The sequence below is a fragment of the Seriola lalandi genome, unplaced genomic scaffold, assembly GCF_002814215.2.
Source record: "Seriola lalandi dorsalis isolate HSWRI2012SDOR001 ecotype SW California unplaced genomic scaffold, Sedor1 jcf7180002053771, whole genome shotgun sequence".
Taxonomy (NCBI): domain Eukaryota; kingdom Metazoa; phylum Chordata; class Actinopteri; order Carangiformes; family Carangidae; genus Seriola; species Seriola lalandi.
The window spans coordinates 170,785-192,532 of record NW_019524324.1 but is presented as its reverse complement, the minus strand read 5'-3'; the positions used below and the strand labels follow the sequence as shown (position 1 = coordinate 192,532).

At 42.4% G+C, this 21,748-nt stretch overlaps 1 protein-coding gene across 2 annotated transcripts in view; it reads left to right on the top strand.

The window, feature by feature from the left end:
• The first annotated feature begins 231 nt into the window (after positions 1–231).
• The window catches only part of LOC111651769 (mannosyl-oligosaccharide 1,2-alpha-mannosidase IA), a 181,908-nt gene continuing 160,391 nt past the window's right edge, over positions 232–21,748 (top strand). For both annotated transcript variants that reach the window (XM_023401811.2, XM_023401810.2), the window contains exon 1: positions 232–1,884. In XM_023401811.2, the coding sequence (XP_023257579.1) occupies positions 1,339–1,884 (546 nt within the window). In that variant the 5' untranslated portion in view covers positions 232–1,338. The remainder of the gene's footprint in view (positions 1,885–21,748) is intronic.

The window sequence follows — 21,748 nt, the reverse complement described above, 5'->3', positions numbered from 1 at the left end:
GTTTTCTACCGTACAGAGCCATTTAAGACCTTTCTCCCTTTGTCCAAAACGGCTCAAAAGGCTTAACTGTGTTTTGATAAGCCGCTGTGAATATCCATCAAGAAATCCGACCAGCCCACTGGATTGTCGAGCGGTGGACCGTTTCGCCCCCCCACCCCCACCACCCCCTCTCTTCCTTTTCCTCGCCCTGCCTGCACTATATGTTACATTTCCAGCCCTCTCCTCTCGCCTTTTTACGCAAGCGGACGTCCACGGCACAGCGACACAAGTGCGCACTACAGGCGAGAGAGAGCGAGGCACGGCAGGCGGGCGGACGGACGGCGGCGGGTACCGGAGCGACGACGCGGCGGTGTATATGTGTGTGTGTGTGTGTCTCGTCTTTGTTGGAGACCTGGCGGACTGGATGGTGGATTTGTTTATTCCACGGATTTGGATCGGGGGATAAGATAACTTCGCACGGGACAAAACCCGCCTTCTTTTTTTTTTTTTTTTTATGTCATCCACCGATTTGTTTCGCCCGGCGTGTTGACGCCAGTGGAAAAGGGGGAAACGGAGGCTGCCTGAGGAGCGCAATTGACAGACAGGCGACATGAATATACACGCGTTTCCGTCCACCAGCTGTACAGGATAGATGCAAACAAAACGGCTTGTGATTTTAAACGTGATTTCAGGAGCTTATTGTGCAGCAACGTGGGTCGGTATAAACGGAGACCAGGAAAAGATGCTCTGCCGCACGCTTGAGGTTTTGCACCGTAGGGCAGTGTGTTATTGACGATTTGCACGGCGTGGAATAATGCATCGAGACACAACTTTGTTCACATGCCTGACAGACTGCGAGACGTTTGATCATCTCTTTTAAAAGTGCATTTATTTGTTAGGCTGGCGTATGCTACTGTAATCCTGTTATTCTTGAATATAGCTTAGTGCTTCAGTAAACGCCAGTGCCATTTATCTATCAGCCCCGAAGCCCTGCGCTGTTTTATGATTAACATTTTTAAACCCAGATCCTGCAGTCTATTGATGTCAGTGATTGTGTTATGTAGATAATCCCCCCAAAGCTCTGGAGTTTGCGTTTCCAGATGATTGGTAAATTGTAGATGTAGGCAGGCCTAACCTTTGCTTATGCAGATCCAATCGATAGCGAGATAAAGACAGCTCTGGCAGGCTGTTTACGCTACTCTGCAAGTGTCGCGGGGGTGTGTTTAAAATCCCGCATATATCTAGTTTTTACACATGCCTCAAGGCAGCAGAGAAGCTGTTCAGTAGAGAGCGGAGACTGTCAAAACACCGTGTAGTCTCGGAGATATACTGTAAGGCAGCGTCTCAAGAAAAGTTTCAATGGTTTTCCGAAAGTTGCCCGGTGTGTCGGCATCGGGCATGGGTCTGCGCCTGTCCCAGAAATTCGTATTTCTGCTCTTTCTCTCGGGTTTGGTAACACTGTGTTTTGGGGCCCTTTTCTTTTTGCCCGACTCTGTCCGACTAAAACGCATTTTTCTGTCCAAGACAGAGACCCAGCCGGTCACTGTTGGCTCCGGGTCCGAGAACGATGCCCGGGAGCACTTAAAAAGACCCAAGGACCAGGAGCACCCCCGGGGCATGACCTCGGCCAAGGGAGAGACCAGCACCAAGCTGAAAAGTCTGAGCCGCAAACCGTCCGTCTCTCATGAGGCGACCGAGGAGCGGCTGGCCGGGGGCAAGGCACAGGAGGATATGACTCTGCCCAGGTCGAAAACGGAGTCCGCGACCTCTTCTGACCACGATGCCAACTCGGATACTTTCAGTTTCAAGAAGTTCAAAGGATGTCTCCTGAAACCCCCGCTGGGGAGGGACAGCGGCAACCCGAGCGACCCCAAGACCAACGAGCGCCGGGAGAAAGTCAAAGAGGTAAGGATGTGATCGTGAACCTGGCAAGGGTCTCATGGCAGTTAAACATGTCTGTAGGGTGTGGACACTTGACATGTGGTAACCTCATTTGTTCTGTGGAGTAGCCTAAATTCTGGTGTGTTAAGGGAAGTAAAGATTGAGGTTTAAGAGAAAAACAGGAAGTATATTTGGGGGTGAATTGAGGACAGCTGTTATTTGTGCAAGATGATTAAAGTCTGCTCATCATGCATATAATACCACTCTACTTCCCCCTCAAAATAGGATATACATATTGTTTCCTTTCAAGTTTCTGTGGCAGTTTCAATTCACATGAAGTATGTTTCAGTTGCACAGAAAAACACAACAGATAAATTATTGTCTGTTTTATTCAGATATAAAAAAAAAAACAGCCATACTCACTTGAAAGAAGTTATCGTATTTCTGTGGTTGAGTTTGTTTTCGTCTGACAATACAGACAATCTCTATAGAAGCGGTTGGACAGTTGTTTGCCAGGCTGCCGTCAAACAAACTAAATAAATTACACCAGTTCAGTCATATCGGTTGTCAAAATTTACCCAGTGCTTTTGCCTTTTCGTAAATTAATTCCTGTTGGGTTTCTATTAATGAAGTTGGCAAACAGATGACTGACTGTTTCTACTGTCTGTAGCTGAGATTACATGAAGTCGAATATTTTAGTAAAAAGAATCAGATTAAGAATAGATAAGTGTTCAGGAGAAACAATGGGATAAAACTGTTAGTGAAGTCCATGGTAGAATTTCAGCACTGCAGATTAAATGAATAAACTGCACTTGACAGCGTTCCACTTTGTCATTCTGAATGATGAAATGTCCTGCATTTAGTGGCAGCACCTCTATCTCCCTCACACAAAACGCCCGCACATGATGTGGCTGTGTGCAGTGACACTTTGGCCAGTAGCTCTTCAAGCTGTCTGCCAGCCTTTGTTGAGCCCTTTGGGTCCAATAAGGACTCCAGAGTGGGAGCGTCTGTGGATCACACATCTGTACCCACTCCAGGCAAGTGAGGATGGTGAGGAGGAGGGAGGAAGAGGAGGGAGGAGGAGGAGGGAGGAGGAAAGGGGGAGTGAAGCGGTGAAGCCATTGGCCAGCATGTGCAGATGGGTTTCATCCTTGGCATGTGACATGGATAAGTACTGTTGTCACTCTCTCTTCCAGCCTGCTGTCACCCTCTCACGCTGCTCACATGCCTTTCATACCTAGAGGTGAAGTGCTACATGATAACTGAGGCATCAGAGGACGGAGAGGGTTATTTGCCTGAGTTCTGACTGACTCATAGCTTCTCCTTTGATGCTCTTTCAAGTGAATGTCAATGTGACTTTGCTCGCCTGGTCTGTTCAGCTGAGCTCGGCAAAGTTCTTGCCTTGGGGTCATAGTTATCTGAGGAAAAGTTATTTTCCACCACGCCCTCTTTTGCTTAATTATCCTTGCAGAATAATAATTGTTTCCTTGAGTGAAGGTCTTTATTATGGCGTTGAAGAACAGACAGTCCCTGCTTACATGAGTTGCATGCTACTCTTTTTGTGTCCATATCCTATTGTGTGTTTTGTGTGGTTTGCTACTGTTGTTGCTACAGCTCCCACTGTCTCAAGCCTGTTGGCAGTGTTCCAGATGGCTTGTCTTTTTTTCTGGAGGCTCACATTCATGCTGCCAGCACACACTGACACATAGTGAGCCTGTGCTTTGTCCAGGTCTATAGATGTAAAACCAAAGAGAGTAAAACTGACAATAGTAGCATGTTTTGATGTATATTTCTGTGTTGCATGAAATGTGATACAGAACTGAATTTTTAGTTCATTCTCTCAGCTCGTATTGTGGTGTACAGACAGAGCAGCTCTGTATAAGTGTTTTTTTTTCACTGTAAGGGAATGCAGAGAGGGTATCCCCTCCCAAAGCCAACAGAAAGGGTCTGGTCCAGCCCACAGAGTGCCTCAATGCCCAACCTCTGAATAGGCATCGTTTTTCTCAACTGCCAGCAACTAGAAAGCAGACTCCCCACCTTCTTCCTCTGTGTGTGCACCCGCTGCCAAGAGAGGGTGAAACAAGGGACAATGACTGCCTGATCACACAAGGCAAATGTTTTGAAGGTGGCCCACCACTGGCTAGGTTTCCCAGCATGCCAGCGAATACTGTCAAAGTTGCCAAAGTGCTGTTTACCTCTTCCAGCAACTCCCTGCTAGTAGATAGTTCATTCTCCTCCAAAAGTCCCCAGCAGGATGAAGATGACAATTTTCAAACAGCCTCCTATTTGTAATTCTGTGATGTCATGGCTCACTGAGTCGCCTGCAATGCTATGTTACTGCCTCATTGGCTCCAACATAAGAGGCTGGAGCGGGGAGCAGGGATCACACCACAAAAATGTGCACCTGGAGCAACAGGAGTGTCCTTTCCTGCATGCACATTGTGTTGCTGATGTCCTTTACACACTACAGTAATAAGATAGCAGAGAAGTAGCAATATCCCAACGAACACAACAGCAGCACAACAACGGAGAATGGTGGGAGCTCTGTAGAAATTCGAGGGCTGAGGCTCATTCGCAGGCTGAAGCCTCTGCATCTCTGTCCTCTGTTGGTCTCTTCAACATCACATACATCAAACGAAAAGTGTGCATTAAAAGGCTGTCTGTGTAAAACCTGAGATTTGCTGTCTCTTTCATCTGCTGAATGTTTAACATAGATATGCCGGTGTAGTCAAATGAGGGCCTTTGCTTGAGGAAATTGGAATATATTGTATAATGCGGCCTCTAATGCATTCACATGGGGAGAAGGTAGCACAGGGAGGAGATGGAGCTGACAGCTAAGAGTGCTGCAGTGAGAGGACAGACACACTGCAGCCTCTCGTGACAGAGCCTCCTCCAGCGGAGCAATAAAAGTCTTCAGGGCTTCTTTGTCCTGTTTTTGTGTGTGTGTGTGTGTGTGTGTGTGTGTGTGTGCGTGTGTGTGCGTGCAGGCACTTACTGGTTTATCTAGATTATCAAGTGTTTGGGGATGTGGAGTTTGACAGTTGCAGTTAGAAGTGTTGTCACTGTGTTTATCCATCCAGTTCAAAGCCCACCTGCATCACTGTGTAGACTTCAGTCAAATGAGGGACATCTGTTCTCTTTCAAACCAAGTGTATTTACTGGTCAGTTGGATGTGTTTGTGTGTGTGAGAGAGTGTGTATTCCAGAATAGTAAGCAATGTTGCTGAGAAATGCTAAAACGTCTTTATAAACAGTACAAGTCTATAACACTGTAAGAAAAACACTGATAAGACATAAGTCATAAGATAAGTTTGCTTAAACCAGTTTTTTAGTTTAGTTTATACTGACTAACCACACTTCATTTGCTCACTTCATCTTCTTGCTAACTAAACATTTTGCCAAAATGTACTTAATGGTTTTCAGGTTTCTACTGTGTTCTTAAAAATACTTTGCAGTTTGCAGTTTTTTCAGTTATAGTTTGGAGTAATTTGTGGTATGTGTTTCTGATTTATGTAGGCCAATTTATGAAGTTGGTCAGAAGTTCACTTAAAAAAAAAAAAAAAAAAAAAAAAATACAGCAACCCCTGAGCAGATGTATCTGAAATACATTTAGGTGACATTGCCCTTCAGTTAAAAAGATGGTGTCCCTCTGCACTGTATTGTATGTTACATGTTTAATATACATACGGTAAAATGAGTTTTAAATGTCATTCTATTTGCTGTTGAGACATACACAGCTAGCAGCAGTTTATGGTTAAATTCACTTTACAAAACACAACCAACAACATGAGCCATTTGTCTGTTTTAGAGTTAGACTTAAGGGTAGAATGCTGTATAAAGTTTTCTTTCTTTCTTTAGTTTTTTTTACAGTGAAGGAATTATATGGGGAAAATAACAAACACATGTACACACGGACACACAAACCTAACACAAAAAGCCTCACAAATATGTGAGCTTGTAGCTGAACCTGAAATCCCCTTATAGCGGCAATGACCAGAGAGCTGGGTGTCTGTGTGAATAAAATGCTGCCGTTAAGCTGGCGCCTCCTGGCCGCTGCTGAGCACCATGACCTCTCTCCACCCCTCATTCCCCCGCTGTCTCCTGCTACGAACCAGGTATGCCAAACAACCTCCTGTCTGAGCCAGGAAAATGGCCATCTTGCTGAGCGAGAAGAAAGAAATGGAAGATGAACAAATTCTTAAGAAAAGGCTTACACCCTCCTAGTGGTCCCACAGAGCTGGAGCATTTGTGCCTTTCCTCTCCTCTGTGGATGCTGTGCAAATGTCAGCGACCAGTATTTGGAATGTGAGTCCATAGTTGTCTTGGTCTTGTTTATGCGGGGGAGTCAGTAGCCAGGCCTGTTTGATATTGATATATTTTGCAAGACAATCGTAGCTGAGGCAGATATTATCAACCTGTCATAAGCTGTGGGGCAGTGATGCAGGCCTTTTGTTCAACACAACAAACAATTGACCCTTTGATCTATATTCTGAGATGTTTGTTTGAGCTAATTTTACATGGATGTCGTAGGCATAGTAGGTCTTTCTTTGGGCTGGTTACTGTAGTTACAATAGCAGCAACTTCCAAGATTGTTAACATTATGAGCAGCAAATAATAAAGATTGGAGGCAGGGATGAGTATACCACCTGGTTACTGCTTTTACCAAGAATATCTTGCAGTACAGTAAGCTTTTCATTTCCTGCTACTTTCTCTCACTCACGTTAATCCATCTTTAACCATCATTAAGTTGGTTATTCTCTTGAAGCATTTTGTTATTTTCAAATAACTCACTGCTTCCTGTGCTGATATGATCCAGGTCTATTGTTGGACTTTTATTTTGTCTTCATATCAAAAAGTACATTGCAGTGAAGCATTTCTGGTTATGAGGAAGTGAACCTAAACATATGTGGGTGTATGATGCAACCAAATGAGATAATAGTCTTTGCATGTAACGGTGGCAGTGCATTTTAAAAAGGCAACTTTGAAACATCGAAAAAGCACAGCGTTATATTAATGCGCATAATTGAAATTAATGCATTATGGATGAATAAAACTTTACTTAGTAAGCTGTTCTCACACATACATGAGATATTTATTCACATAGCTTAAAACTTCTTTAGACCACATAGGAGTTATTAGTTTCCTTCACTGATAAACTGATAACTGCTGCAGCAGGTGTCATCTGTAGATCCGTTTTGAAACCCTCTGAGAAAAACAAGTGACATGGACTTAAATGAAGCAGAGCAGATGTTTTATGCATTGATTACATTATACATACACAGTGTATGTTATGTGTTACACCCGATAAAGCAAACCCACAATGTTATCATGTTAAAAGAGCAAAAGATCTTTGTTTTCCAGCTCATTAGTAACTGTAGTGTTATCAAAACAAAACACTCCAAAATGACAACACACTAAACCTGTACAGAGGTGCTTCCAACTACAGTAATTGCAAGATTATATAACAGACCTTGACTTATAAAACCCACACACTCTGTTGCTGCACATTTGAACCATTAATGTTGTTGATGGTGATGAGTTAAAACACTGATTTTGAGTGAGTGTATGTCGATTGCATAGTGATAGCAGATAGTCCTTGTGAGCATGACTGAAGCCTCATTCACCTCACCTCACCCTCTAGTCCATGTAAATGATCAGTTTTTCTTTTTTCTTTTGAAAAAAATACTCTTAAAAGTGATCTGTGGAGTTTTCTTTTTTTTTTTTCCTGGAGGTCTAACCAACTTAGCTTGAGAGGCAGATTTTGAACCATTTGAAATCCTGCGTCGTCACTTAAATTTTTACCTGCTCTGAGTCTTCCTCTGTCCTGTTTATGCTGGCACATTGCTGTTTCTTTGTGTGTTTCCGGCACATGTGGATCAGTGGAATAATGTGAAACCTCTGGCAGGAATGTGCATCTCGTCACCCTTGTTCTTGTGCATGTGCCGGAGAACAAACAATTCAGAGACCTTCTCATTAAATCAATGCTCTATAGTGCTACTAGTGGACAACAACTCCTCAGGGTACCTTTGTCTTGATGCTCCCTGTTCGAAGCAGCAAATATCAGTATGCTGGTTGCTGCAGTTCTACATCTAGATGTCCTGCTGCAACGCTTGAGTGACACTCTGCTGACGTGGTGTTGACCAATGAAAAGTTTGCTTGCTGGAAACTACAATATCGATTTACTTCTTTACTCTTTCTTTCTGTCCCCTCAAGTCAATACACAGCCCCTGCTTTACATGGACGCAATTACAAACAATGTAGCACATCCAGGCCCTCACAGATGACCCTAAAGGTCAAAGCAGCTGCATGAGGGAAATCTGCAGAATAACAGTAAGACAGAGAAATGTCATGTAAAAAAAAAAAAAAAAATCACAGCCCAGCAGAGAAGCTTTTTCCTCAGTGGGCGATAAAAGCTGATTAAGCTATACCATACCAGGTCTTTTTCCCCAGGCAATCACTGCAGGAAGTAAGTGATCGGGTGAAATGGAGAGAGGAAAAGGAAGGATGTGAGGTAAAAAGGGGAGATGTTAGCTAACATCCTTTTTGCATTCACGGCAGTTTTCTCCCCGCATTCCCTTTGTGGTAGGTCCACTAGCTTCAGGGTAAGTCTCTCTGTTGAGGCATGCTTTTCAAGAGGTGTGTTTGTGTGTGTGAACATACCTCATGTGCAAATGCATTCATACACAAGCCTCTGTAGATAGCTTCAAGATGCACTTATGCTGCTTTGTACAAGAATGTTTGTTTATTTTGGTGTATGATTTTCTGTGTGTGTTTGGGTGTGTGGGACAGGGTCAGAATTGGAGGATTATGTCCCATCTTGAACGAGTAAAATGCCTCGAGTGACCTGCTCTCTTGAGAGGCCAGTAAGGTTGTACTGTTTGAGGTTTATGTATGCATACTGTGTGTGTGTGTGTGTGTGTGGTGCATGTGAACACTGTAAATGTTCCTCGAGAGTTTTTGGTCACACAGTCACAAGCAGCTCATAGGTTTTTCTTTTCCTGATGACGTGGCTCACTCAACAGTTTGCAGATGTTTTCCTTTTGTTACACAGAAAAAAAATCCAGTTTTCCCCTGAAACTCCCTCTTGTTTGCTCATGCACTTCCTTATTTGCAGAATTTTTAAATCCGGCCTCACCAGTCTATGGGTTTGCTGTATCTGTCCCCATGTTTCTGTTTACTGTAGCCTGCAGATGTTTGTGTCAGCTGCCAGTAAAAGCAGAGGGCCATGGTGCCGGACCACAATTTGCCCACATTTTGACCTTCTTGTTGAACAGAGGAGCCTAAAGGGCTCTGAGTGGGCAACTCTTTTGGCAGTGGTGGTGGTGTGTTTTTCTTGAATGTAGATTTCCGCTTGTCTCAGATTTCATCATACAGACTCTCAAAAATCTTTTTCACACTGTCAGTCCCTCTTTCCACTGCTGTGATGTTGCAATAAGTTCCATGGAATCCCATTTATCTCGAGTTAACGGCACTGCTGACATAATGGGGTCACTGTGCGTATACCTCCTAATCCTGGCTTCTGAAGGCCTGTGATTACTGGAAAACGCACACATTCATTCCTGACTGGATGCGGTCAAGTTTCATGTTGTTCCCTTCTTGGGCAATGACTTCGATAAAGCTGGATTCACCCAAAATCCTGCGTAGACTCACTCTGCCTTCACCACAGCTTTCTCTACTTTCTCCTCTGGTGTGGTCATCGCCATCAGGCACAAATAAACAAGGGCTAATAGGCCTGCTTTCACACCATTATCTACACTCTTTCAGTGCTCTCGCTGATATTATTAGCTCTATAAAAACGAGAGAGAGAGAGAGAGAAAGGGACAAGCAGCCTGTGAATGCACATGGACCTCCAGCGTCCAACAGTTTCGCCCCACAGCACAGATACTTTCAGCCCAGTCAGGTTTTCGCAAGCTTCAGCCAGTGTATAATTGAGTGTGTGTGCGTGCGTTTATGTGTCGGTGTGTGTGTGCGCGTGTGTGTGTTTGTTACTGATGAAAATGGAGAAGATGAAAGGTCCAGGGATGGTCTTGTTTGCTGCAGGCTCTGCTTGACATCCTTTGCAAGGTGCCAAATGAAATTGTCCCTACCTCTTCTACCCCCCACCTTCTCTGTTTGGCCTCGCTGCTCGGGCAGATTCAACAAATAGGAAAGAAATGGAGAGAGTGGCCTAGATGTAACCAGCAGACTATCTGAGCCCCCAGCTGAGTTCCAGCCCCCTGCCTTTATGCCTGCCTAATTGGTCAGAAACAACATGCGTGGCTGTGTTCACAGGGCACTGGCAAAACATTAGAGTGGGCCAGGGGACCTGGCTTGTCCCCATATGTCTTCCATCTCTTCTTACTCCTTGCTTTTCTTTTCTTCAGTCCTTGTTGTGATTTTCTTTTTAAGAACTGACTTTGTCTTCTTTTTCTTCCCCCCCCCGCTTCTTGGTGATGTGTGGCCTCAGGCATGTTTATTGCCACTGCTTTGACAATTATTCTTTCCTCTGCATCACCAGAGAGCCAGTGTGAGCTGCCCGGTTGCTGTTGTTGCAGATTGGCCTATCTGCATTGTTGTTATCATTTTGTGACATGGTTTCAGCTTACTTTCAAGATGGCTGAATATTGCTGTCAAGCCCTTGACCTACAATTTCCCCACATGACAACGTCATCTTTTATGTAGCGTCCTTTGTTGGCCAAGATCGAGTTTTCTCCGACAGTGAGAACAATAGCTTAGTATGGAAAGCTTACCAGGCCATTTCCGTGGTCAGCACAGTGCTGTCTAGCTTTCCGTGGGTTGAGTGGAAAATGTGTCTCCCTAGTGATTTTCTCTTTCATCGGCATCAGTGGGCAAATAGCCATTAATTAGCTAAATGCTTACAAAACCATTTTAGCCAGAGCTGGGTGTATTTGTTCATTATTATCACAATTAAGTCCCTAATCAAATGGCAGCAATGGTGCTCAGTGCTCATTAGGGAGCCATATAGATTTCTCTTTTTCTCGTCAAGGTTGGATGATGGGCTAACTAGATAATTGCAATTTTCATCCATCCACAGTCGGTGGAAAGGCAGAGAAAAAAACAAATAAACTGATTCGATAGTCTGCTAATGACTGTGTGTGTGCGTGTGAGAACAACCAGTTTGCTGATCATTAATTGGATGAGAAGTGAAGGTGACAGGCTCTCGAGCATATTTCTTGAGCATGATTATTACACTGGACAGAGCTGGATGTGGAAGAGATGGATGCATGTGATGACTTTTTCTAGAATAAATAACGCCTTCAAACCCTTTTGCATATTTACCTTGACCAGAGAGAACCAAGGCAGTCCAAAATGAACCGTCAGTCCTCTGTGAAACAACCCTCAAAATCCCCTTAATCAAGAAAGTGTGAACATGTAAGAGCTTCTTTAAAATGCTTTTCACAGCAACTTGTTGCTTGAAAAGTACTGCTAAATCTTCAGCACCAGAAAGCCTTATTACCATTCACAATCTTGAATGACCATACTTTTTGAAAAAGGATAGAATCTCTCTAAACCTTTTGAATATTTTTTCGTAAACTATTAATGTATTGATTTATTGTCTACTTTACTTTCATGTCAGAACCCATCTGTGAGACATCAGGGTTTTTTTTTTAATGATCAGATTTTTTTTTTACCTTGAGAATGAAAGTCTTGGCTTTTCATTTTCTCATTCAGAGAAGAGTTGATGGTGATACAGTGTGGCTCAGCAACAGGAAATGGGTGGGTCTTGCTGTCCAGTTTCAGAAGTCACTGTGGTTGTTTTTTTGAAGAACCCCCTATATGTGTTGTTTCTGCTAAGCAACTGTGGATTCAAATGTGAATACTGTTTTTCCTTTACTCATGTTGAACCTGGGAATGATGCAGCTGCTTAATTGATTATTGGGTCAGAACCAGTTTCCAAAGAAGAAACACCCATCCTTGTTCTCAGATGTGTTTTTCACTTTAGGTTTCACTACCTTGAGTTCACAAGTAAACTCCATGGACTCCATGAAACTCCAGCTAATTTTGCACAGGTACTGATGTCATACTGAGCTGGAATGAGACTAAAATAGGGTAGTGGTATCTTCGAGTTTTCTCTCTTTCAAGCCTTATGCGAATAGCCACGTGTCGTATTTCTGAACCAGGAAAAGGCTTGTTACTGATTTCACTCACTGAAGACTGTTAGGCACATTTAGAGGGATAAAGCTTTTTTCATTTTTGACCAGTGTTCTTAGTCTATTGAGATAAAGGTACATTATTTTCAGGAACACTGATACAGCCCTTAACAACTATCTGTCGATTTTAATCAGCCAAGCGCTTCATTGATTAATGAATTTAATTTAATATGAGAGTCTGTGGTGGTGTCTTTTGAGGTCTGACCAGCTGAAAAATACAACAAAATCTCTAAACTTTAAAAGTGTTGCACTTTTCAAAACCTGTCTTACCTTGTGCTGTTCAATAAATAAGAAGCAGAAGATGCATTTGAACAAATACATTAAACCAAACATTTTTAACTTTGGGGAGGAAATTTTTACCAACTTCTGGAAACTGCAATATTCTGTGACGTATGACAGATAATATAGGATATAGCGCAGACAATAGTGTCACAAAATCAGTCAACCAGTCAGCACAATGTTGAGGAATCAGAACCATTTCTGAGACAAGTCATTTTCTACCTTCATCTCCTGCGTTCGAACCAGGATGCTTCTGGGTCATGCAAATGATCTAATTAGGCTTATTATGCGCTAACCTGAGTAAAAGCATAATCCATCTCTGAGTTAATTTGGCCCACCATTAGAGTGGAAACCTGCTGCTATCTAAACCTCCCCCAGAAGATGTGAGCCTGGTCATCAGCTCCGCCATAATGATGTCTGCTGTGGCCCTCTGGACACCATGAGAGCGATGAAAATGACAATGACTTGTCATTTCAAGTTGACCCAGGTCAAAGATTGTGGCTTCTACCTGGAATGGAAGAATTATTGTGTCACTGACTGAGTTCATGTCACTTTTAATTACCCCAACTGAAAATGCAAATTGAAAATGGCACATAATAATGACAAAGCAGCAATTTCTGATAATATAATCATCATTTGATTGAAGAACCTTAATTATGACGAAGTGCAGATTGTCTGACCTGTGATGTTTTAATAAAATTCACTCCCTGGACTGATGTGAAATGAACTAACCCCAACCTGAATTTCTTCACAATTGAGTGTGTCAAAAATGTGTAGTCCCAATTACACTGGTCTTCAGATATGTGTCTGTGCTAGGATTTCATTAAACACAGACTTGTGGCTTAGCAACAGTCAAGTGTTTTTTTTCTGCTTGGTACCTAGCAAATCTGAAAGGCTTTAGCTCTTTAACTGCCAAGTGTAACAGACACCAGTACAAAACAGTTTAATTGGTGTGAGACTGCATGAGTCTCAAAATCAGTTCGATATTTGTGTTCGCTGAGCTGACAGTAAGACATGCTAACAAACAGTGAAGTATGGAGATTAAAATGTGTGTTTAAGTGTGTGTGAGGAGGTGGGGTGACAGAAGAAGCTCCAGAGATCATGTGTTACAAAAGGAAGGCAAAGGAAATAGTCTGAATTCAGTTTTTCCTTTTTTAATAAATTTAAAAACATTTCTAAAATTCTGTTTTCGCGTTGACAGTATGGGAGATTTGGGTATTATTATGGTTATATTAGCATAAAGTTGCAACATAAAAAATGAAGAAATTGAAGGGGTCTGAATACTTTCCGAATGCACTCTAACATTGTATTTTCCAAGTAAAATGAGATGGATGGTTGCAATTAATTCTGCAGTGACCATTAGCTGAAGCACAGAGCCCAGTAGAATCAAGCAGTGGGAGACTGGAACAGACAAGAGCAATACAGTGTGTGTGTGTGTGTGTGTGTGTGTGTGTGTGTGTGTGTGTGTGTGTGTGTGTGTGTGTGTGTGTGTGTGTGTGTGTGTGTGTGTGTGTGTGTTAGTGCATGTGTCTGATGGTTTGCTCGGGGACCTTAGGCCCACTGAGTCTTTGTAGGAGGCAACTATATGCTGACTAGAGTGAATGAATCTGGACAGGTCCATTCAACATCCGTTCTAGCTTCTGCCTGTTTTGTGTGTTTTAGGTACATGCAAGCATAAATGTATTATTGTAGTTTCCGGACTCATTTAGGACACAAAAGAGACCTTTGACATCTTATTACTTGGCATTTTTGAGCCAAGAAAATACAGTTATGTGGAGGCTGAGGCAAAATAGGCTGTCAACCTTTAAAGATACAAAAGGTCCTGAGGTCATTTTCCTCAACAAGACATTTCAACATGAAAATGCATTAAAATACAAAACTAATCTTCTGTTTTTTCTGATTATGTAGCATCACTGGCCTTTTTTTTCAACTAGGGCTCTTCAAAATGAGATGGAGAAAAACCAAAAATGTGTCTGGGCCTTGTGTTATATTCTTCATTGTCACTTTTCCCTACCTTGCACCATCTGACAGTCTTTATTTCTGTTCCCTACATCTGGCTGAATAGCACTGTAATGTATGCAGATCTTAAATCACTGATAAGCTGTAATTTTTGCAAATGGTTTTCTCTTTGACCCCTAGGTTGTCGTCGTAGGACCATCTTGCTGTAATTAAATTAGATTGGGAGATATTTGCTGTGGGAGCAAAGGACACGGGAATCAGGGTTACAAATGGATATTCAAGGTGTAACTCAAATGTGCTTTCAAGAGATTTTACAGACAGAAGCCTAGAGAAGCCTAGAAATACCACTTCTATAGTATTTTAATTGATTTTAAAAGGATACTGGACTGGAAGGGTACATAGCTCTGATTGGCATGTCGGTCCAATTATTTTCTGTTATCTACAGTATAGCTGAATGTCTCTGATGCAAGTGTTTTAATTACTGTAGTAAATTAAAGCCTCCCTATCTGATTTTTGAGCTGCCCCTTGTATAGATTGGCAACAGTACCAATGCAGAATTGAAACTAGATAGAAGGCAGTGGGTTATTAACTAATTGGGAATAGTATCTATTTATGGTCCAGGCTGTTAGCATGTTCAATAGCTGTGTTGAACTAATTATGCACAACAGTACCATCATGCTTAATGCTTTACCAAAGCTCATCGATTTATAATAATGCATCAACAGCGGTAAAGTAAAAAAGGGAGGCAATTGCAGAGTTGTTTTTTAGTCACAGGTAAAAGAAAAGTAGAAAAATAATATAATCAAGTATGTGTTCAAAAATGTAGCCGTTAATGTGACATTGTGACCTCAGTGCTCTCCATCAGACATCTAATGAGTTGCACTGAGACGAAAAGCACCGAGCTTGAAACCTTACATTCATAAATGATAATGAATTTATACACCACAAGAGGAGCTTTCATTGTGCTGAGTTGACTCATCTGTGCTTTGTATTCCTTCCAGCAGCTGGCCAATATTTGGATGTGTGTTTTTTACTCTGCCTGGGTCTGAAGCAATGCTTGCAACAGCAGTGCTATCACACACGCAGGGGTCTGTAGGCCGCGGGGAACCAACTTATTTTAGCAGGGAAGTCGACACATGAGTGAACTTACAATGCTAACATAGCTAAAGGAGCTATCAGAGCAGAAAAGCCCAAACCAAAACAAACAAAGGGCTCTTGTTAGGCACAGGCTGCCACAGGCAGACCAAGCTGACAGTGGAGGACTTGGCACTGTGACAAAAAGCCCCATTCATTCATATTAATGCAAAAGTGTTTCTTCCAAGGTTTGGCATTATTCACTGGCTCCCTGTGGCATCACATACCAATCTGCCAGCCACATCCCATCAGCCCATCTGAAAGGATGGGTGTTGCTTAGAAACCTCCTGGAGACATTGACTGAAGTTGACATTCAGAAGAAAGTCGAACCCAAACAACTGCTCTGAGGCAGAGGTGGAACTAAATGAGTTCAAGACCATAAAATTTTGACACTGAGGTCATATTATAGCCGCAACTAACAATTATTTTCATTATCTGACTGCTGATTATGTTCTAGCTTAATGATTTGGTCAATAAAATGTCAGAAAATAGTAACAAATGGCCATTAGAGTTTTGTAGAAAGTGCAGGGTCTTCAAATTGGGTTTTGGACTGTTGATGGGTAAAACAAACAAAATTGATTTAATTTACTGTCATGCAAGACAGAAATGCTGCGTATCATCACAGCTGAGAAGAGTGTTTAGCAAAAAAAAAAAACTGCCCGGAAGAAATCATTGATTTTGATAAACCATGACCTTCGGCTGGTATATTGTGTTTATCAGTGTGTTTCCACTGTCACTTCTGCCCACTTGGGACTAGTCCATTTTTGGAGGTTATCTTCAGGGACTTACACTGGGCGATTCATCTACCCCTCCCTGTGCGCTGAGCTCATTTGTTCAGTGCACGCATTAATAATTTATGGCGAGTGTGAACGAAGGGGAGCCTCAGCTTTCTGGCTGTCGGGCTCGTCTTCAATCTCCTCCTCCAGCCTTCCAGTTCGGTTGCATTTCTCCTCTCACACTGTTTTATGTGAATTTCACATCGCTCTCTCTCCGTCTCTTTCACTTCCTGACTCTGTTCGTCTGTCTTATTCAATCTCACTCTGTTGCTCAGGCTCCGTCATCTGCTAGCTTGTTGTTTAGACTGTCCCACCGTATTGGAAATACTGCGCTCCTGTATTACAGTACTTTGCCTGTCAAAAGAGAGAGAGATAATTTTCTCTCACGCCTGCCTGAATCCGATCATCCTGCCCAGTGAAACAGATGGATCCCCTGGTAAACATTGCTCATGCTAGGATATACTATTAGCATTGCAGGTTAGAGGCCATGCTGATTCATTCACTGTTCTCTAATTTTGTTGAGTTCATCTTTAATACTGCAGTCAGTAGGGGACTAAAGAGGGCCAGTCGCCGAGGGTCCAATATTCAGTGCTGTAAATTGTATTGATATCAGACTCTGCCTGGAGACAGCCAAGCAGTATAAACAGGGTAAACTAAACGGGTCTTTGGGGTAAAGAGAATTTGAAAAAATAAAAAATCCTGCAGGTGAAATATCAGTGGACTGCTGAAGGAACTATCTCAGTGAACAATATTATTTAAAGTCAGCAAGAAACAGTCAGACATGTATTACACCTGTAATATAGTGTGGAGAGAAACAAAAGGAAATCACCAACATATACTGAGCTAAAACATTATGACCAACGCTGCCTAATGTGCTGTTGGTCCTTTGCATGCCACAAGGAACAGCTCTGACCTGCCACAGCACAGACTCTGCGAGACCTCTGAACGGGCCCTGTGGTATCTGGCCTAGACCAAGACATGAACAGCAGATCCTCTAAGTCATAAGTTGGAGGTGGAACTGCTGCAGGTCAGACTTGTTCCTGCACATCCCCCAACACCCTCCTCTGTTTGTCTCTCCTCGGACCACTGTTGGTATAGTTACTCACCATTACTGACCTGGAGCACCCCGAGTCTCAGAGTTGTGCAGACCCAGTTTCCCAGCCGTGACAGTTCTTGTCAAAGTTACTCAAGTCTTTACACCTGCATTTCTCCTGCATCCAACATGTTAACCTTGAGAACTGACTGTTCACTAACTGTCTAATACATCAGACCTTCTCATGCATCTATAATATTATTTGCTGCATCTGCGAGTGGTCCGAATGTTTTGGCTCACTGGTGTAGTTTGAACTTCAACATCAATAATCTGTGCCTGATGCTCTCTGCCGCATTTTTGTGTCACCGGCAGCAGTGTGAGCGTGAATCCATCTTGTACCAGAACTACGATTTCTGTCTGCCAATACTGTACAATAACTTCCACAACCCAAAATTCACAGGTTTAACCTCCATCTGTAATCCCGTGCCAACGAGTAGGAAGCTGCGCAACGGCTCGGAGAGGGTAGCTGGCTGCTGATTAATAAGCACTTCCACTCCCACACCATTGAACGTTGAAATATACAGACTGAACATTACTGGATAAAACCCAGTCTAAACATAGGCCCCCTGAGTTGTTGTTGCCATGGGCTTTGCGCACAGTCTTTATTTTCTTAAAAGAAATGGCCATATCTAATTAAGTGTTCGGAACACTTAAGCACAGACAATATATCACAAGCTATCCTTTCTTTACAGGCTCTCCTTGGATTGTCCCACTCTTAGTCTAGTATAACATGTCCCTCCATGTGATTAAAGTAATGGTATAAGGTCAAGTGTGCCTGCAGCCATCAGGGGTTACATGGAGATTTAAGACTTATTAACCGTTGTCAAGATCATGGCCATGCTGGAAGTAGAAAACCAACTATGTTGATTTATAATTACTTATTTATTCATTGGTTTATTTAACAGAGACAGTGCATAGTAATTAATATCATTGTATATGTTCTCGCTTCCTCCTCCTCAGTTACTTCTAGTTAAAGTACATTGTTGGGGTATGATGAGTGTAGAGGGACTGTTTTTTAAAATGCATAGATGACACCACAAAGCCGGGACAAAAATTGTGCACTCCAAGAGTAGCTGGAGAGGTGATCCATTGCTTCATCAAAAAACTAGATTTTTCAAAATGCATAAATCCCTCCAGCATACAGTCACTAAATACAGTAATAAACTGCTGTGGGAAACTTGAGCAAAAGGAGGAATAGGTGTGACTTAAAAATGCTCTTGTCTTTACAAAGTCAAGAATCAGGCTTACAGTCAGCAAGGAAAATACAGACCAAACCACACAATCTGTGGCCAAGTCATGCAGGCAGGGAGTAGTCTGAGATATGATGACAGACAGATAGTAATCATAACAGGTACGGGCAAGCAGAGCAGACTTAACGCTGGAAAAGTAAAGGCACCGTAGATGATCTGACGCAGTGTATCTGATAGCTGCCGTCTATATGTACTGCTGGGAATGAGGAGCAGCCAGCTGGGCAGATGACTGGGTCAGGTGATGAGTTGACATGGGAAATTTTAATAGTCGTTGCTGGGACGCAGGTGTGAATCAGTGGGTCTTTGATGATGGAAGAGGTTAGTACTGTAAGCACAACACAGATTAATCAGATACACTTGAGGTGGAGGAGAGGTGGATGGAGCAGCTGTCACCCTGGCAAACATTTATTCATTTATTAATTTTTTTTTGGCAGTTTTGTACGTAAGCTCTGCCTTTATTGTGAAGTAGATGCACTTAGTTGAAGTTACATCATATTGATTTTTCTTTGTTAAATTGGCAGAACTTTTAAGAAAACTATCTTTTCCACTTCTAATTCTTTTTACTTTCAAAACGGCTCTGTCTTTTTCTTTACCTCTTGCCATAGACCTCTCCTTTGCACCCCCTCCCCCTCCAGTAGTATTAGTGCTGAGTCATCCCTTTTTCATCCACTTATCATTTGAACATGGATGTTAATGTGCCAACGCCTCAGGGTGCCTGCAGTCTCCTGACATGCATTAGCATAAACAGTGTGGCTTCTAAATGCTCTTTACACCCTGGACAGCCACGTTTTTTTTTTGTTGCAGTTTTTAAATCAGTTCATCTCTCATGTGACTGGGATGCAACATTTTGGTATGCATACTGTAGCACCCAGCTATTCTGAATGAGCTCTTCCTCTGCACAGTGAAGTTCATTAACAGCCTCCCCCCCTTTCACTAACACTTAAGTTCATGCTCTTGTGTTTTGCCTTTTTGTTTTGATCTGCATTAATGTATAGTAAATATTCCTTTTCCTGCTCTTCCTCGGAATATATTACTAATACAGGGAAGTTTTTTTGTCCTAGTTTACAGCCGCACCTCCTAGCAGACATATGAATAATTACAAGGCTGTCCAGAGCAGATTCACACCCTGCTGTGTTTAATCTCAGATCTCATTTCAACATGTTGTTTCCAATAGGTGTTAGTGACTCATCTCCATCAGATATAGAGAGATCAGTGAGTCTTGGTGCCCTCAAACTACCGCCGAGTGTCAGGTAAAGCTCTTCAGTGAAATGTCTGAGCAGCTGGAAACAATGCTTGAGGTCTTTTTTTTTTTTGTTGTTGTTTTTTTTGCAGGCCTGAAGCAGGAAACAGGAAGTTGACTCAGCAGAGGTCGCGTTTTCCCTCAGAGATAAACAATATCAGTTTCAGTTGGCTGCCTGTCTGCCTTCTCACTGTCATCCCTTGCCCATTCAGACATATCAGGGTCAGAGGTCACCTCACACTCATCCACACCAACAAAAACAGTGTAGGAATCAGGGATAGGAATTTCCTGCAGCCTGTTATTGACGCTTAAAATGTCCAGGAGAGGAGCTCTTGGAAAGTGCCCTTTCAGCACTCCGTAGTCACCCGCCTCCAGCCTGCCATGAGAGCTGCCTTATTTTATTGGACAACACAAAGAAAACAATTGAGATTTATGAGTCATGTGGCTGTTTGCACTAACATTCTGCTTTCCTAGCTAAAGGCGAGTTGTAAGTTACCGCTCTTTCACTCCTACCTTCATCACTCACTCTTGCCTTATAATCCCCTAGCCCTCTTCTGCGACTCCCTCATGTGCCTCCTCTTCGCTTTCTGTTGAGTTTTTGAAATGTGTTGGAGGTCTTATGAGTCCTCAGGGGTCAACTATTGCCTGATAACCCCATGACGCGCTTAGCTTTCATTTAGTTCTGGTCACTCAAAGGATGCGTGTGTTTTAAAAATAAAAACGCAAGTTTACAGAACAATTTGGTCCATAACTCTGTTTTTCATTGTAAAGACTCCATGAACTCTCTATGAACCTCTCAGTTAACATGAGGAGGAAATATACAGAACTTAAGGTTATCCTCTAACCAATTAGCAGAGTATTAAAATAATTTCATTCAAAACATTAGAATTTACTCTTCGTAATCATGTGTAATTTTATATTTATGAAAGTCTCTAGGTTAGCTAGAAAATATGAGCTCTTCATTTTAATGTGTCATCAGAGATCTGCAAACAAACTGCAGGCTGTAGTAAAGAAATTCAAACTCTTCAGAGCTACAAAACAAAAATGCAAGATTGCTCAGTTTTGTGTTTACAGCTTTTCTGCTGCAATACTTGGACAGTGTATCGGACAAAAGGGCAAAGTTACATCATGTTGGGCCATTGACTTTGGCACGAAGGTCTAATTTTGTTAAGTAAAACAGCATGAATTTATTTCACATTTGAATTTATTTCACATACATAAACCCCTTAACTGTCCTTCAATTCAGACCCTGCTATTTTCCCCGCAGCTTGTGTTGAAATAGACGACCTTTCTCTCCTGCTGAGCTAAAACTCACTTTAGCTCCGTTATCCCAAGCATGTCGATGAGCGCCTCGAGTACACCGGCGTTAAAAAAGGCGTGGAATTGTGCACCGCTCAACCTTTTCTTCAAACATTAAGAGTTAGGAAAGAGAAACTGGATGTTACTTTTTGGGCAGGCGCGAGGGTAGCAGCAGCCAGCCTTCACAACTCATTCCTCACTCTGACACTTACGGTTCATAAACAGGGGCTCATGCAGCCTGAATGCAATGACAAAAAAAAAAAAAAGGGACAGGAAGAAAGGATTTTCAAATAAGGAACCCAGTAGTGGGAGAGAGCAAAGCGAAGAAGCTGAGACAGGGTTTGGTGTTTGTTTGTATGTTATGACAATTTTCCTCTGAGGTGTGTTGAACAGTGCCCTGGGGCTGAATGCTTTAAGAGAGGACTGATGAGCTGTTGTTTTGCCTCTGCTTAAGACAGTCTCACCCCAGGGGTCTCCTCTAGATTACAGCTAAATATACAGAATGGAAAAGGAAAAAAGTGTGTGTCTGCTTTTGTTTTTTTGTTTTTGTATGTGTTTGATTTGGGTAAAGGAATCTATTTCCCAGAGACAGCTCAGTGAGTGGTGCATGCTCTTTCCCCATTTTCACTTCCATTGGAACTGAATGTTTGGCAAAAGTGATTTCCAATGTTGCCTCACCAGAGTCCGAGGAAAACGACTCAGCATGAC